Here is a 15,822-nt window from a genome sequence, read left to right on the forward strand (position 1 = left end):
CGGGTACCCGGAATCGGAACCGGAACCGACCGGTTCTAGTGAGTGTGGCCTACAAACCTTTGATGTTAGTACCAAGAACTTAGGCGGGAAGGTTCCTAAGTCTCTAGCAAATTGTAAGAATCTACTGGTGATGAATGTTGGAAACAACAACCTTGAGGGTCGTTTCCCTTGCATGCATTGATTTGTCTTCCAATCGTTTTCAAGGAAAAATACCAAATGCAATTGGTAATCTTAGCTCACTCTATCTTCTCAACTTATCCCACAACTCTCTCACTCATGCAATCCCAACATCATTGGGTGCCTTGACGGAGCTTGGGTCACTGGGATGAGCTCACTGTTAGAATAATATTCCCTAAAATCAGGAATTGATATGAAATTGATTTAGAGTATATCTTGCCAAGAATAGAAGTGCCTTAATTGTAAATTAGGTTTACCTTGTATAGGATGGAATTAGCCTATAAAGGTGTAACTATGTAATACAATTCAGTGAATACAATAGAATGAAATTACCCTATACCGATTTATACATGGCCTCAGAGCAGGAATAACGATCCTAGGCTCAGAAAATTTTCATCATTGCCAATACCAATTCTCGACTTTCCGACCAGAATCAAGCCCAGAAACCTACCAATACCAATTCCCGACTTTCCGACCAAAAACCAAATCCAGAAACCTGCATCAAAACATGTCAGACACGGAGGAGGAGAAACCCAATCCAGATCAGACAAAGAGTCTACGAAACTGCAAGAGCATCACCGTAGCATTCAAATTGAATGGCAAGAATTACCCCCTATGGTCTCGACTAATGAAAGTCAAGATTGGGGGAAGAGGAGCTTACTCCTACATCAGGAACGAACCACCAGAAGCGGGCAGCAAGGGGTTCGACGAGTGGGAGGAGAACGACCTTGTGGTGTTCTCATGGATCGTCGACAACATCGAGAACAAAATTGTCGCCGATTTCGCACACCACCTCACGTCGAAGGCTTTGTGGGACAGCCTCGCGGTCACGTTCGAAAACAAGGCAGACCGCTACCTCATCTACGACCTAGAAGAAAAGGCAATCAACATCAAACAAGGCAACCTCGACCTTGAAACATACTATCGAAGGATTCATGGGCTATGGATCAATATAGATCGCTGTCAAAAACAACCTATCGACTGCTGTGACAAGGGGATCGATCAATTTCGAACCCATTCGAACTCGAAACGACTAATCAAGTTCTTGACCGGATTGAATCAAGAGTATGACTCGATCCGGCGTGATATCCTCAAGGAAGACCCAGCCCCATCAGTAGAAGCGGCATATGGGTGGGTGAAGACGGAGGCGGCTCGACGTCGCATCATGCCACCGACGTCGCCCTCACCCACCGGAGAAGCCAACGGTGGAAACACCGATTCATCATTTGGGAGTGAAATTGGCCACGGTCTCGCCGCACAGAGCAACCGCCCGACACACCGCAACAGCCAGCCACCACCGCGCTCCGCAGCCACCAGCCGACCGACGGGAAATCGCCCAGATACTTCGAAATTGTGGTGCTCCCACTGTGGGAAGCAAAAACACACATGGGAGACCTGCTTTAAACGATTAGGTTACCCGGAATGGTGGGAGGACAGGCAGAAGGCTAGGGCTGCCCAAGCTCAGGCGAAAATGGCTGTCGGGGTGAACAGTGACGGAGCACCGCGACGAATCGAGACCGACAACCATGGGGAAACGACGGGACAAGGATCTGGGAAGCATCAGGCGAGTCCGCCGGCCGGCGGCAACATACGGGGCGCCGGGAATTTCGCAGAGTGGATGGAACCGATTGGCGGCGGGAGAGGTAACGGGTTTGGCTCTGAGCCAAACCCTAGAATCAATTTCATATATGATTTTGGTCCCCCAGCCCTCAAGTTTTCGAAATTTAAAAATAAACCCCACTCTATTCAAATCAGGCCCCCCAATTTTATGGAATTTGAAAACAGACCCCCAGATACCCAGAATATATATAACTACCCCAATTTTGTGCATGTTAATCAATTTGCACCCCTACGAGACATTTCCGCTGCGTTTCATGTTTCTAGTAATACAAGTACAACTGGTTGGATATTTGATTGCGGGGCAACTGACACTATGACACCTTATCGGAGTGATTTTGTTGACTTGCATGATGTTACTAAATCCTATATTAAGACTGCGAGTGGGGAATTTATCACCGTTATGGGGGCAGGCACTATTGAAATATCACCTACTCTCCGGCTCACAAATTGTTTATATGTTCCCACGTTATCCCAGAGATTGATGTCTATTAGTCACGTGACTAAAGAACTAAATTGCACACTTCTAATGCAACCCGACTTTTGCATTTTGTAGGATATTCTGACGAGGAGGATTCTTGGGCGTGGCACTGAGAAGCATGGACTCTACTACGTGGACGAGATAGCTCAAACCGGCAGTGCAATGTTGGCTCACGGATCCACGAAACAGGAAACTTGGCTCTGGCACCGAAGACTAGGACACCCTTCTCCTGGTTACTTTAAATTACTTTATCCGAACCTTTCAATTCCTTCTGATTTTTCTTGTGAAACTTGTGTTTTGGCCAAGAGCCACAGACAGTCATTTAAACCTACAAACACTCGTATGAAATCCATGTTTTCATTAGTGCATTCTGATGTTTGGGGTCCTGCACCAATTGTTGGTGGGAATGGTTTCCGATACTTTGTGATTTTTATTGATGACTGCACTAGAATGACGTGGATATATTTCTTGAAAAACAAATCTGATGTGTTTGATAGATTTAGTTCTTTCTTCAAATTGGTCCAAACACAATTCCAAACCACTATTAAAACCCTTAGGTCAGATAATGGGCGGGAATTTGTTAACAGTGATATGACCCAGTTTTGCAAGGAAAAAGGTATAATTCACCAAACCTCTTGTGCTTATACACCTGAACAAAATGGGGTAGCAGAACGGAAAAATAGGACAATCCTAGAAATGACCCGAGCTATGATGATTGACTCTAAAGTTCCCAAATCCTTTTGGCCAGAAGCAATTGCTACATCTGTCTACCTCATGAACCGTCTTCCTACCAAGATTTTGAACATGAAAACCCCTCTTGATGCACCCTCCAAACAGGCCAAGATACCCGAACACTTGAACCTCCAACCCAAAGTTTTTGGCTGTTCCGTCTACACCCATATCCCTAAACATGAGAGAACCAAATTGTCCCCCTGTGCAACCAAATGTGTCTTTGTAGGGTATGGGGTAAACCAAAAAGGATACAGATGTTTCGATCCCCACACTCGTAAAATTATCACCACTATGAACTGTAACTTCCTTGAAACCGAATTCTTCTATGATACCCACCTTAGTAGTCAGGGGGAGAAGGACCTAGATAATTCCAATACCGATGACTATCTAAGTTGGGTTGTGCCGTTGCCAAGCTCCTCGATTGGGGGTCCAACAGATCCAGTGACAGTCACCGCCACCGAGCCAGCCTCACCACAAGAGTCATCTCATCCGCCCCCAAGCAATCCCTCTCTGACGGTATCCGAGGTAGTTCCTGAACCTTGTGCTATTGAAAGTCCGGTTATTACTAATCTAGTAGATACAGATCTCCAAGAAGAAGATAACACTGTGGATGGAGACACGGGGAGATATGTACTCCCTCACAGAAGTACAAGGGGAATTCCACCAAAGAGATACTGCCCTGAGAAGATAGGGAAGAAGAGTCGGTACGGAGTGGCAAACTTTGTTCAGGGCAACCTGACTAAAATGGCTCGAGCTTTTGAAGCTGCACTGTACGAAGAAGAGGAAATACCACAGTCAGCAGAAGAAGCAATGAAGCATAAAAAATGGAGGGAAGCAATGCTTGTTGAAATGAAGGCATTGATGAAAAACAGTACGTGGGTTAAGGAGAAACTTCCCGAGGGAGCTAGAACCGTCGGATGCAGATGGGTGTTCACAATTAAGCGAAAGCCAGATGGAACTGTCGAGAGATATAAGGCACGACTTGTAGCGAAGGGATACACCCAGACCTATGGTGTGGATTATGCTGAAACATTCTCACCAGTCGCCAAAATTAATACCGTGAGAGTACTATTCTCCATTGCAGCCAACAAGGACTGGCCTCTTCACCAGTTCGATGTGACAAATGCTTTTCTACACGGGGAGTTATCAAAACCGGTATACATGGAGCCACCGCCAGGGTTCACAGAAGAGTTTTCTGATGGGGAAGTCTGTCAGCTCAAGAAGACATTATATGGACTGAAACAGTCACCACGAGCTTGGTTTGGGAGATTCACAGAAGTAATAAAGAAGTATGAGTACAGACAGAGTAACTCAGATCATACTCTGTTTCTCAAGAAAAGGAATGGAAAGATCACGTGCTTAATCATATATGTAGACGACATGATCATTACTGGAGATGACGAGGAGGAAATAGCCGAACTAAGGAAGAATTTGTTTCATGAGTTCGAGATGAAAGACCTTGGTCTTCTTAAATACTTCTTAGGAATAGAGGTACTAAGGTCGAAAAAGGGAATCTTTATAAGTCAGAGAAAGTATATACTAGATTTGCTCGCAGAAATAGGAATGATCGACTGCAAGCCAGCAGATACTCCAATGGTGCAGAATCATGGATTACAAATAAGGGAGGGAGCTAACTTGGCCGACAGGGGGAGATATCAGAGGTTAGTTGGGAAGCTCATTTATTTATCTCATACTCGACCAGATATTGCGTATGCAGTTGGAGTAGTAAGCCAGTTTATGCACGCACCACAGGAGGAACATTGGGAAGCAGTTTTGAGAATTGTTCGGTATCTGAAGGGAACAACGGAGCATGGACTTCTGTTCGGAAAACACGGACATCTGGAGATACATGGTTTCACTGATGCAGATTGGGCAGGAAACCCGAATGATCGGAAGTCAACTGCAGGATATTTTACCTTTGTAGGAGGTAACCTTGTTACATGGAGAAGCAAGAAACAGAAGGTGGTAGCGCTCTCAAGTGCAGAGGCGGAATTCGGAGGAATCAAGAGTGGATTAACTGAGATTCTATGGTTGCGGAGACTCATGACAGAATTGGATCTTCGCTCGGTCCACCCTTGCAAATTGTTCTGTGATAATAAGGCAGCTATAAGTATCTCCGAGAACCCGGTTCAACACGATAGGACGAAACATGTGGAGGTAGATCGGCACTTCATAAAGGAGAATCTTGAAGCAAAAGTTGTGGAGATGCCGTATGTGAAATCCAAAGATCAACTGGCCGACATCTTAACAAAGGCGGTGGACTCAAAGTCTTTTCGAGAAGTACTATACAAGCTAAGTATCGGAAACTCCGTTACTTAGCTTGAGGGGGAGTGTTAGAATAATATTCCCTAAAATCAGGAATTGATATGTAATTGATTTAGAGTATATCTTGCCAAGAATAGAAGTGCCTTAATTGTAAATTAGGTTTACCTTGTATAGGATGGAATTAGCCTATAAAGGTGTAACTATGTAATACAATTCAGTGAATACAATAGAATGAAATTACCCTATACCGATTTATACACTCACAAAACTCGATTTCCTATCATTCTTGAATCTGTCTTACAATCATCTCACTGGACCCATCCCAACTGGCCGCCAGTTTCAAACATTTTCAGAAGATTCATTTGAAGGAAACGCGGGGTTATCTGGATTCCCACTCAACGGAAGTGTCAACAACCGTCGCCCACCCGGTCCATCGCCATCAGAGGATTCAGAACCAAAAGAGGAGGAGATTGAGTGGGAATATGTGTTTGCTGCGGCTGGTTATGTTGTGGGAATAGGATGCGTCGCGTGGACACTGTTATGTTGCAGAAGGTTGAGAGAAAGATACTTCGAGAAGATAGAAGAGGTTGCAGACAAGATATTCTTTGAGAGAGGAAGGAGAAAAAGAAGACATGAAAGAAGAGTAAGAAGAGAAGAGAGGAATGCGGTTAGAAGAAGGCATCATCAGCGAGGTTGAGCAATTTGGTTTGTGTTTAATTAGAGCATATTTCAAATATGAAATGTGATGTAAAACTTTCTTTTAGCAATGTGTGATTGTGTTTTTGTAACGTGAAAACTGTGTTTTTAAACAAAGAGATCAAACAATTTGGTTGTGTACTATAGAGGAAAGTTCTACCCCCTCCGTCCACCAATAAACTTCCTATTTGTTTTATATTACTCCCTCGGTTCCATAATGGAGCCATGGTGGCGTTTCTTTTCGGCACGGAGATTAAGAAAATTGTGTTATGTGAATTAAATTAAAGGGAGAATAAAGTGGAAAATGGAAAAGGTAGAGAGATGAAGAGATAATAAAGTAAGAGAGAGTAAAATAAGTAAGGAGAAATGTGTTGACTTTTATTAAAAAAAGAAAATGACTCTATTACTATAAAATGTACCAAAATGGCAAAATAACTCTATTACTATGGAACGGGGGGAGTACTACTTTTGGTATGGACTCTACGTTCCACTGACTTTAACTCACTCACATTTTATTATAAAAATAAATGTATGACCACCTTCCACTTATCTTTTCACCCAACTTTCTACAACATTCTACGACATTTCTTAAAATTCGTGTTAGGTCAAAACTCCCTTATATTGGTGGACGGAGGAAATAATACAAATTGTTTGTTTGTTTCACAAATAATACTTCCTCACATTTTAAAATTAGTCTGTTTTTATTTATCTTGATATACTCACTAAATTTATTTATTTCAATTTATAAATATTGTAATTATAATAATAATAATAATTATTATTTAAATATATTATAAAATATGGTAAAATTATTGTTTGTTTCGCACTTTTCAAAAGTTAATTATAAATTATAAAGCTTGTATCATTAGCAGTTATTTCATTTGTCTTATTTTCTACAAAATAGTGACTATTTTTAGGGAGGGAGTATTATTCTTGATTTATTTTTTATCTTGTGTTTGAGCAAACAAACCAAAGACCTCAACTTCACCAAAATTTCCCAAATTTGTAGCCATCCCCATACGAAAGCAACTTACTAGAATCATAAAAATCTCAATGCATCAAAAATTCTCAAATCAGTACAAACACAAAATAACTCTTTTCCAGATGAGATGATATCTTGTCGCCACGTGTCATCTCCTCCAACCTCATAACTCCAACTCCCATATATCCATTCTCTTACTCATTCGTCATCCTCTGCTTTCCCTCCCACTTTTCACACACACACAGAGCCTCAGCTGCAGCTCCAATGGCGGCGGTGGCAGAGCTAACTCAATACACTAACACAGCCCACCGTTTTTCATCGGAGGTTTCGTATGCTTCCACGAGAATTTCCGGCCTCCGCCGCCTCCATCTCCGGCCGATCAAGAATTCGGGAATTAGGTGCTCTGTCACGTCCAAGTAAGTCTTTTTTTGCAGAAATGTCATCAAATTTCAGCTGTTTTGGAGGGGTTTTTTTTTGGATTGATTGAGTGAAGTTGATAAAAGTTTGTTTTTTGATGGATTTGTTTGCGCAGTGAAGTTCAGGCGGCGCCGGAGGCGGTGAAGGCGGAGGAAGTGAAGAAGAAAGCTGAGTGCTATGGGGTTTTTTGTCTAACTTATGATCTCAAAGCTGTGAGTATTTTTAGTGCACATATCGCGTTCGACATATTTCTCATGCGATTTTAATGCTGCTTGGTCCACGAAAAATAGGGCTAAAGAGGTGTGACACAAGTTTTAATAAAGGTGGTTGAAATATTGTGGATAAAGAAATGTTAAGTGATGTATAAAAAATGCATTTTTAGTAAGAAAGTAGTGATCCATGTAGTAGATAAGGATAAAAAGTAAATAAATTTATATATTGAAGAACTATTAGTTGACAGTTTGTATGGTTTGTGCCACCAACTGATAAGTTTTCAAGTTCTCTTTTTAAGATAGTTCTCGATTGAAACACTGTCGAACATAATATATTTTGAGTCATAGTTTATATATGGAGGGATAGAGTAGAATGACAACTTTCAGAAATTTGTTAAATTTATAGAAATTGAGTTTAATTCATGGTCGCAGCGTGAAATATCTGGTTCCGTGGTGCCCTAATGTGTGGATGCACGCTTTCCGTGTCGTTGGCAGGAGGAGGAAACGAAGTCGTGGAAGAAGTTGGTTAACATCGCGGTCTCCGGTGCTGCGGGGATGATATCCAATCATCTACTCTTCAAAGTAAGAAAATTTTGTTCCAATAGTATCTTAAGTTGGGATTCTGTTGAACTGTCAATGCACAAATGCATGTTTTGTGATTGAAAAATGAAGGCTTCATTGTGAATTAATTGCTTCAAGAAGTATTAGCAATTTGAGTAGTAGATTTTGTGATATTTCAGCTTGCTTCTGGTGAGGTTCTTGGATATGATCAGCCGATTGCCTTGAAATTATTGGGATCCGGGCGATCACTGCAGGCGCTTGAAGGTATGAATTTGAACTTCGAAGCTCCAAGTCGTTGTAATTTTGTCTGCTACTAACCATAACATTCTAGGTGTGGCAATGGAGCTTGAGGACTCGTTGTTTCCCCTACTAAGGGAAGTGAGCATCGGCATTGATCCATACGAAGTTTTCCAAGATGCGGATTGGGCTCTCCTGATTGGAGCCAAGCCTCGTGGACCAGGCATGGAGCGAGCAGCGCTACTAGACATCAATGGACAGATCTTTGTCGAACAGGTTTCGCTTCTTGTTCTCTGTCTTCTTCGTGTTTTATGTGTGTGACGGACTTTAGTTGTGGTTGTAAGGCAACATAGCTACACGGTTCATAGACCAAAATGAACCTTCTCCTCTCGTTGGCCAGTTTGTTGAATGAATTCTTATGTTTGGACTATATGCAGGGGAAGGCCCTTAACGCTGTTGCTTCCCGTGATGTGAAAGTGCTCGTCGTGGGAAACCCTTGCAACACCAAGTAAGTTGATCGCGCTCATCCTTTTGCTCTCTTCTTCGTTCTTGATTTTCTCAGAGACTTCTCACGGATGTAACTTCTTTCCTTTGAAGCGCATTGATCTGTTTGAAAAATGCTCCAAATATTCCTGCCAAAAACTTCCATGCCTTGACTAGATTGGATGAGAACAGAGCAAAATGTCAGGTACATAAGCTCTCTCTATATGCTTATGTTTTCTTGTTTTGTGACAACACGATTGCTGTCTCGACTCTGGAGTGATCTTATTCTTGCCCGTATCATTCGCAGCTTGCCTTGAAGGCGGGAGTCTTCTACGACAAAGTGTCGAATGTGACCATTTGGGGAAACCACTCTACCACTCAGGTCATTTTTCAGACTGTGTGGATTTTGACTCCAAATTTTGAAGATGGGTAAAGTAAGAATCTTGTGTTCTGATTGTGTGGTTCGATTGTTTTTAGGTTCCCGACTTCTTGAACGCTAGGATCAATGGTTTGCCCGTCAAGGAGGTTATCAAAGATACTAAATGGCTAGAAGAAGAGTTCACAAATAAGGTCCAAACGGTAAGTTGTGGATATATGCTATGGACTTCAGTGCAAGAAAACTTGCTTCGCATCATTTGTGTATAACATATGATTTACCAAAAAGGCTCTCTGTTATAATAGACTAGTCTTTTCGGATGAGTTCTACTATTTCGTCTATAGTCTAATTTTGCGAAGCCGGTGATCATAGCTCGTTCGATGTTTTATTTTTCAGAGAGGTGGCGTTCTCATTAAGAAATGGGGAAGATCATCAGCTGCATCGACCGCTGTTTCCATTGTAGACGCGATGAGATCTCTTGTGACGCCTACACCTGAGGGAGATTGGTTTTCAACAGGAGTAAGTGATTTTCCTTTTAAGAATGCTGTAGTTTCAACTGAAAGATGCAAGAAACTTAACTTAATGCTTTCACATCTTAAACTAACATTTATATTTTTAGGTATATACCACTGGGAATCCTTACTGTATAGCAGACGACATTGTCTTCAGCATGCCTTGCAGATCTAATGTAAGTGTTTTGCAAGCTCGTCTCGTTAATTAACACGACTTTGTGTAACGTCTTCCTCCTCTGTTTGTAGGGGGATGGAGACTATGAACTCGTCAAGGATGTGGAATTCGACGACTACCTTTGGAATCGAATTAAGACGGTAGGTTTCTGTTCTGCGATTTTGTTTGGACTGAACAATTGGGGATTTATGAATCTTGATTTTTTTGCAGACTGAAGCTGAGCTGCTGGCAGAGAAGAAATGTGTAGCTCACCTTACAGGAGAGGGTATTGCTGTATGTGATCTCCCCGGGGACACGATGCTCCCCGGAGAAATGTGAGATATTTTGCAATGATCATCGCACAGCGTCGGCCAGCTCAGGCCTAGTCTTGGCTGTGGTTATGTATGTAGAATAGCATCAAATAGACCACTGCAAGATACTAACATTCTCAGTCAAATCAGATTCTACTCATTCCTATATATGCATATATATAAATACTAACCACTGCAAAAACTGAACAAAAATGACAAAAAATTTGGCTCATGCAGCGATATAAGTCAAGAAGTAGAAATGAATCTGGCAAGTGTTATAAAACGCATCAAGCCGCTTCACTTGATGCCTGCATAGTTCCCAAACCTGAAGCTCATCATTGAGAAGATTAGGATCCAGAAAAATATGAAGCAGAGCCAGCCACGAGAGATCGCAGCAACAGACTTCCCTGGGACAATGTAAACACTCGAATCCAAACTCGAAGAACCGTCATCAGCATGTGAGAAGCCGAAAGAGAGGACGATGTTGAAGTCCTTGTGGTTGCCAGAGGACTGATCTGTTGTCCCTTTGCCGCCCATAGTCAAGTTCCTTACTTGAATTGTGCTGCCACTAACATGCACTGAACTGGGAGATCGCACAACAGAATTGAGACGCCGCATTGTATCTTTGGAGGGAAACTCTGCAGCGTATGCTGGTGGTGCATTGATGTCCCCTAGCATCCGGCTTGCCTGCTTGATATATGGATGCTGGAAATCTGCAGCATATGGAAAAACGAATAAAGCAACCAGAAACTAGAAATCCGTTTGATAAGGATTAAATGATCAAAACCAGAAACTTCCATGACCTGATTGAGACTCTGTAGACGCTTGCTTCTCGGGTGAAAACACAGCATTGAAGTTATTATTGTCGATAAGTGGCCCACTTGGCAACATTGCTTGCTCGGTTCCATTGCCCATGTTCTACCAAAAACAGAGACACAGCCACAGATCAGTATTTTGAAGCAGTACAAAGAAAACACAATGAAACTTCAAATGTATTCTTACCATCTGAGGAAGCAATGCCTGGTTGGAAGCAAGATCCTCATTTCCGAAGATCACAAAAGGATCGCAAGCAAAGTAGAGCGAGCTATCATCATCACCAGCATCAAGATACTCAGCAAGCATTTCAAAACCACCAGTATTAGTTTCATGGGGTTTTGAGAGATCATTAGCTTCAATGAATCCGTCATCATCATTTAGGAATTTTTCAAAAGAATCGAGGAACGGTTCATCAAGCAAGAAACTAAGATCACCGGTAGCAGAATCAGAGTTCCCAGATTTGCTGCATTCACCAAGGTCCGCGTGATTGACTGGTATAGTCTCTGTATCATATGAAGCAGGCCAATTTGGTATGTTCTGGTCATAACAAATCCTGGGTTGACAATAGCTATCACCTGCTGACTCTAAGGGATTTTGGGTACCACTAAAAGTTTCAACGGCCTCGCAATCATGGCTACCATCTGAGCTGACAGGAGTCATGTTCAACAGAACATCTGACTCAATAATCTGAAACTTTAAAAAATATACTACTTGAGAGAGTACACAATCAAATGAACAGAACGCACAAGGACGGTTGTCACATTAAGACTAATATGCAAGCCCAAAAATATTGCACAGTGCAAACCTGCAGATTGTTATAAGTTTCAATGGCCTCACAATCATGGCTGCCATCTGAGCTGACAGGAGTCATGTTCAACGGAACATCTGACTCAATAATCTGGAATTTAAAAAAAAGTATACTACTTGAGAGAATATAATGCAATGAACAGAGTGTACAAGGATGGTTGTCAGTTTGTCACATTTAAACATTATAATGCAAGCCCAAAAAATATTGCCAAAAGTGAAAACCTGGTTAAGTTCTTGCATATAGGTATTATCACCAAAGTCAATTTCATTTGTAGCTTCGTCCTGTGGAACCAATTCGAACTCATCATCATCCCATTCCTCTTCCACAAATGGTGCTCCATACTGCTCACCATTCTTTGGACCTGAGCCACTCTTTTTAAAGATTCGGCAGACAACAAACGAGTCCTACTCCACAAAAATTATGCCAATAAAAATTAGATCCGGAATAACAGTAATAATGCACTGATCAATTGGAATTACAGATAATAGTTGAAATATTAAAAACTCGAATATCTGGCCAATAATCAATAGCATCACATGAAGAGATTTTTTTCATGTATAAATTCAAATTAGGAATGGGGACATAACATATTAGTTGCAATGAAGTAAAGTCAGAGAGGAAAAACTACTTAGTGTTCAAATAGGGGGTGATATTGCTTAAGGTCCAAATCTAGTGATTTATTTTTCTTCATCTATCAACAAACACAAACTTACTCCAGCATCCTACCCCGAGGCATTGCATAAGTTCCTGGCAACATCGTCCTCGCTTATGCTTCCAATTAGTGTGTCTGCGGGGTGGTGGAGGAGTACTATAAAAACTCATGATGAGACACGACCATGCAACCAATACAACCAACCTTAGCAACTTTAGCAGTCTCCGACTCGGAGGCAGCAAGCCTGTACTCGTGCATGACCCAGTTACTCCTCTGACCCTTGGGGGCCCGTCCACAATGATACACAAGAGTTTTCTTCATACCAACCATCTGCCTTTTATGATAAATGGGCCTATCCTTTCCTGTTGTCTTCCAATACCCTTTTTCAGTTGCCCTGTTTGTTCTCGCTCCATTGCCGTACTTCTTGTCCAGAAAACTGAAGAAATACCATTCCAAATCTCTGTTCTTCATCTTTGACATATCTAAAGCACCCAAAATCACATAAAAGCTACAGTCATCCATGAGGAGTAAAATTAGCTACTAGTTAAATCGTGCATATAAACATATAGAGCCATGTAGCCGCGTCCAGAAGCAGTCGTATCAATATAAAAAGAAAACATAACTATAAAAAATAGGGCTTTCCACCAATTATTTATACAAAAGAAGAAATTGAACAAATATCTACATTCACCATCTTCACTGACAATCAAAATTTCAGGGGGTTTGACTTGTTTCACCTCTCAATCCCGAGTCAACAAGCCACCTACGCGAATTCAGCCCAATCATTGATTTCCACTAATCACTTAACTCGGTACTGAAATCGCGATATTACATCCATAAACAATTGGCATCTTTGTAAAGCAAAAGGCACAAATTCGTTTTCCACTGCAAGCACAAGTCTGATGATTCTTAATAGGAGTAATAATTAAATTTTCAATACTGAGACATAATCAACATTGTATCTCATCAATCAAACAATAAATAGACGCAGTGCACACGAAATCATGATCAACAATTCGAGCTAATCAGCTAATACACATGATCAACAATTCGAGCTAATCAGCTAAAGCATAATTGCTAAACACACACAGAGAGGAGGTAAAGAGAGACATACATGGGAGATCCCAGGGCTCGGCCTTGTAAACATCGACATCAGTAATAGCGTCGAATCGGAAACCTTTGCCGCTGGATTTTCGCCGCAGATAATACTGCACCAATTCCTCATCGGTCGGGTGAAATCGGAAGCCCGGCCCGAGCAAACTCGGCAATCTCGAAGGCTTGTTTCCACTCGCTACCAGCTCCATTGCATCAAATTGATGATTCAATTCAAAAAATTTCAATATCTAACTAAAATTAGGATCTATATGGAAGGTTTTGGGAGGGGTTGGGGATGATTTAGTGTGGTCGAGAGGAGGGATTCGCCATTGCCATTGGAGGCGAAGCTTTTGGAGAAAAAAAGAGGCAAATTTTGCTTTTTATTAGAGGAGTTTTGACGGTGACGGAGGTGTTGAGTGTAACGTAAGCTAGGTTAGGTGAAGGCGACTGCGCTGTTAAAAATTTGACAGCGTTATTATGGTCAAACTTTTTCTCCATTTAAATTATTGTTTTTTTCCATTTATTTGATTTATATAAAAGAATTATACGTATAGAGAGATTTAAAAAAATAATAATTGCGTCGTTCGGTTCGCTCCCTAATTTATGATACTAAAGTTATAGTATGCGATAATTTATTTTTTATAGATTAAGATATAAAATAACATTAAGACTATCCAATATTCATATTCCAATACTATATCTCCATCGTTTGGATTGGAATAAAAAAGCCAAATCATAAAATTTTAATAAAAGTATAAATAAAAATTTAAATCCAAATAATTTAGTTTGATTTGTTATTTTGATGAATTGGACTTTGATTCGGAAAATAATATTCCAAACATATACTCCATTGTAACGTCGTCAATAGCTTAGGCCTCAAGGAAGGGCCCCACACTCCAATCTAACATGTCATTATCATATTTGGCGCCTTGGATTCTTGCAATTAAATAATTATTTTCTTAAGTATTTAAACCTCGTGCTATTTTTTAATATGGCAAATTGGTGGTATTATATTCCCTTCCAATTTTATTAATTTTATAATAAAATATAATTATAATTATCTATACATCTATACATTATATAAAATGGGAGTTTTAGAGAAATTTACAAGATTGCCATTTAATTTTAAAAAATTTATTAAATTAGGTATATATAATTTAAAGGCTATTAAATGTGTGATAAAGTGGGTTTTTGCTTCCTTTCGCTTCATTGTTTTTGTATAGAATATATTTTTAGTTAGCACGATAATTTGATATTGCTGCCATTTGATTGAAACATTGTTTTCGTATGGTAAGTTCGGATTACGATTTATATCGATTTTGTACTGATCAGGTCTACATTAGGATGGAAAGTTATAATTCAGGTTTTAGTCCACTAAGAATTGTGATCCCGATCTTTACAATGACGAGATCAATTTTACCTATAAGTTTTGTTGAAGAGTGACGAATTGTTGTATAAGTTTTGTTGAAGAGTGACGAATTGTGAAGAATTAAAGGTTTTAGTTTATAATGATGAGATTGATTTTAATTTTAAAGTTAATGTAGTACTCCATAAAGAAGTTTTAAAAATGATGAGTAATTATCCATTGTGTTTAATTCTTTATTGTGATAGATTTTATCTTCCTACTCCATGATTTAATGTTTAAACATTATATTATGTGATTTCTTTCAAATTTATTATGCTTCAATATGGATTTGTATAGATTTTTTATACTAATATTGTTCATTATTAATATTGATTCTAATTTTATTTAATTAATTTTAAAATGAAAACTAGCACAGGCATGATACTAGTTTAATTAATTATGAAGTCCATGTATTTAAATAAAAAAGTAAATGAACGGGGAAAATATCTTTTTTCCAGTGCCAATATTTTCAGCAAACTTTTTTTATGTAAAAAATATAGGAATTATGTCCAATCCGTACTTTTTCCATCATTATTTATTTCTATTCAAAATATTAATATGATCTTTAAAGTTTATGCTAACGATTAGATGTATCAACACAAATCTTAATATCTTTAAAATTTATGCGCATAAATAATCTACTATGTCTATTGCATACAGAGATTCCTAATTCCAATATCATACTCCCTCCGTCCTCAAGAAATATGCACTTTGGGTTCGGCACGAGTTTTAATGTAAAATGGAGAAAGTAAGAGAGAGGTAGAGAAAAAAAGTAATTAAAATATTGTTAGTGAATAATGAGCCCCACATCATTAGAGTGAAAAGACTTTCCA

The 15,822-nt window shown here is 39.9% G+C and overlaps 2 protein-coding genes across 5 annotated transcripts; one reads left to right on the forward strand and one right to left on the reverse strand.

The window, feature by feature from the left end:
- The first annotated feature begins 7,136 nt into the window (after positions 1 to 7,136).
- On the forward strand, positions 7,137 to 10,381 carry LOC121763643 (malate dehydrogenase [NADP], chloroplastic-like). The gene is made up of 13 exons (XM_042159708.1): positions 7,137 to 7,366; positions 7,483 to 7,579; positions 8,075 to 8,161; positions 8,320 to 8,404; positions 8,472 to 8,653; positions 8,815 to 8,885; positions 8,975 to 9,065; positions 9,168 to 9,242; positions 9,338 to 9,439; positions 9,633 to 9,755; positions 9,856 to 9,924; positions 9,995 to 10,063; positions 10,134 to 10,381. Exons 1-13 carry the CDS (start codon positions 7,215 to 7,217, stop codon positions 10,239 to 10,241), a joined length of 1,311 nt encoding a protein of 436 aa, XP_042015642.1. The 5' UTR covers positions 7,137 to 7,214; the 3' UTR covers positions 10,242 to 10,381.
- Positions 9,427 to 13,945, reverse strand: LOC121763642 (NAC domain-containing protein 53-like). 4 transcript variants are annotated; one of them, XM_042159707.1, is made up of 11 exons: positions 13,604 to 13,745; positions 13,227 to 13,374; positions 12,694 to 12,971; positions 12,059 to 12,241; positions 11,835 to 11,927; positions 11,216 to 11,722; positions 11,017 to 11,131; positions 10,539 to 10,926; positions 10,176 to 10,331; positions 9,880 to 10,093; positions 9,427 to 9,729 (listed from the first exon to the last, which is right to left on the reverse strand). In XM_042159707.1, the coding sequence occupies exons 2-9, from the start codon at positions 13,273 to 13,275 to the stop codon at positions 10,301 to 10,303; spliced, it is 1,644 nt and encodes a 547-aa protein (XP_042015641.1). In that variant the 5' UTR covers positions 13,276 to 13,374; positions 13,604 to 13,745; the 3' UTR covers positions 9,427 to 9,729; positions 9,880 to 10,093; positions 10,176 to 10,300. The 4 variants fall into 4 exon arrangements, with proteins under 4 accessions (XP_042015641.1, XP_042015638.1, XP_042015640.1 ...); XM_042159704.1 differs by lacking the exon at positions 13,227 to 13,374 and having other exon boundaries at positions 13,604 to 13,945; XM_042159706.1 differs by lacking the exon at positions 13,227 to 13,374 and having other exon boundaries at positions 11,216 to 11,716; positions 13,604 to 13,944.
- Positions 13,946 to 15,822: the final 1,877 nt, after the last annotated feature.

This window comes from Salvia splendens, chromosome 14 (genome assembly GCF_004379255.2).
Source record: "Salvia splendens isolate huo1 chromosome 14, SspV2, whole genome shotgun sequence".
NCBI lineage: Eukaryota > Viridiplantae > Streptophyta > Magnoliopsida > Lamiales > Lamiaceae > Salvia > Salvia splendens.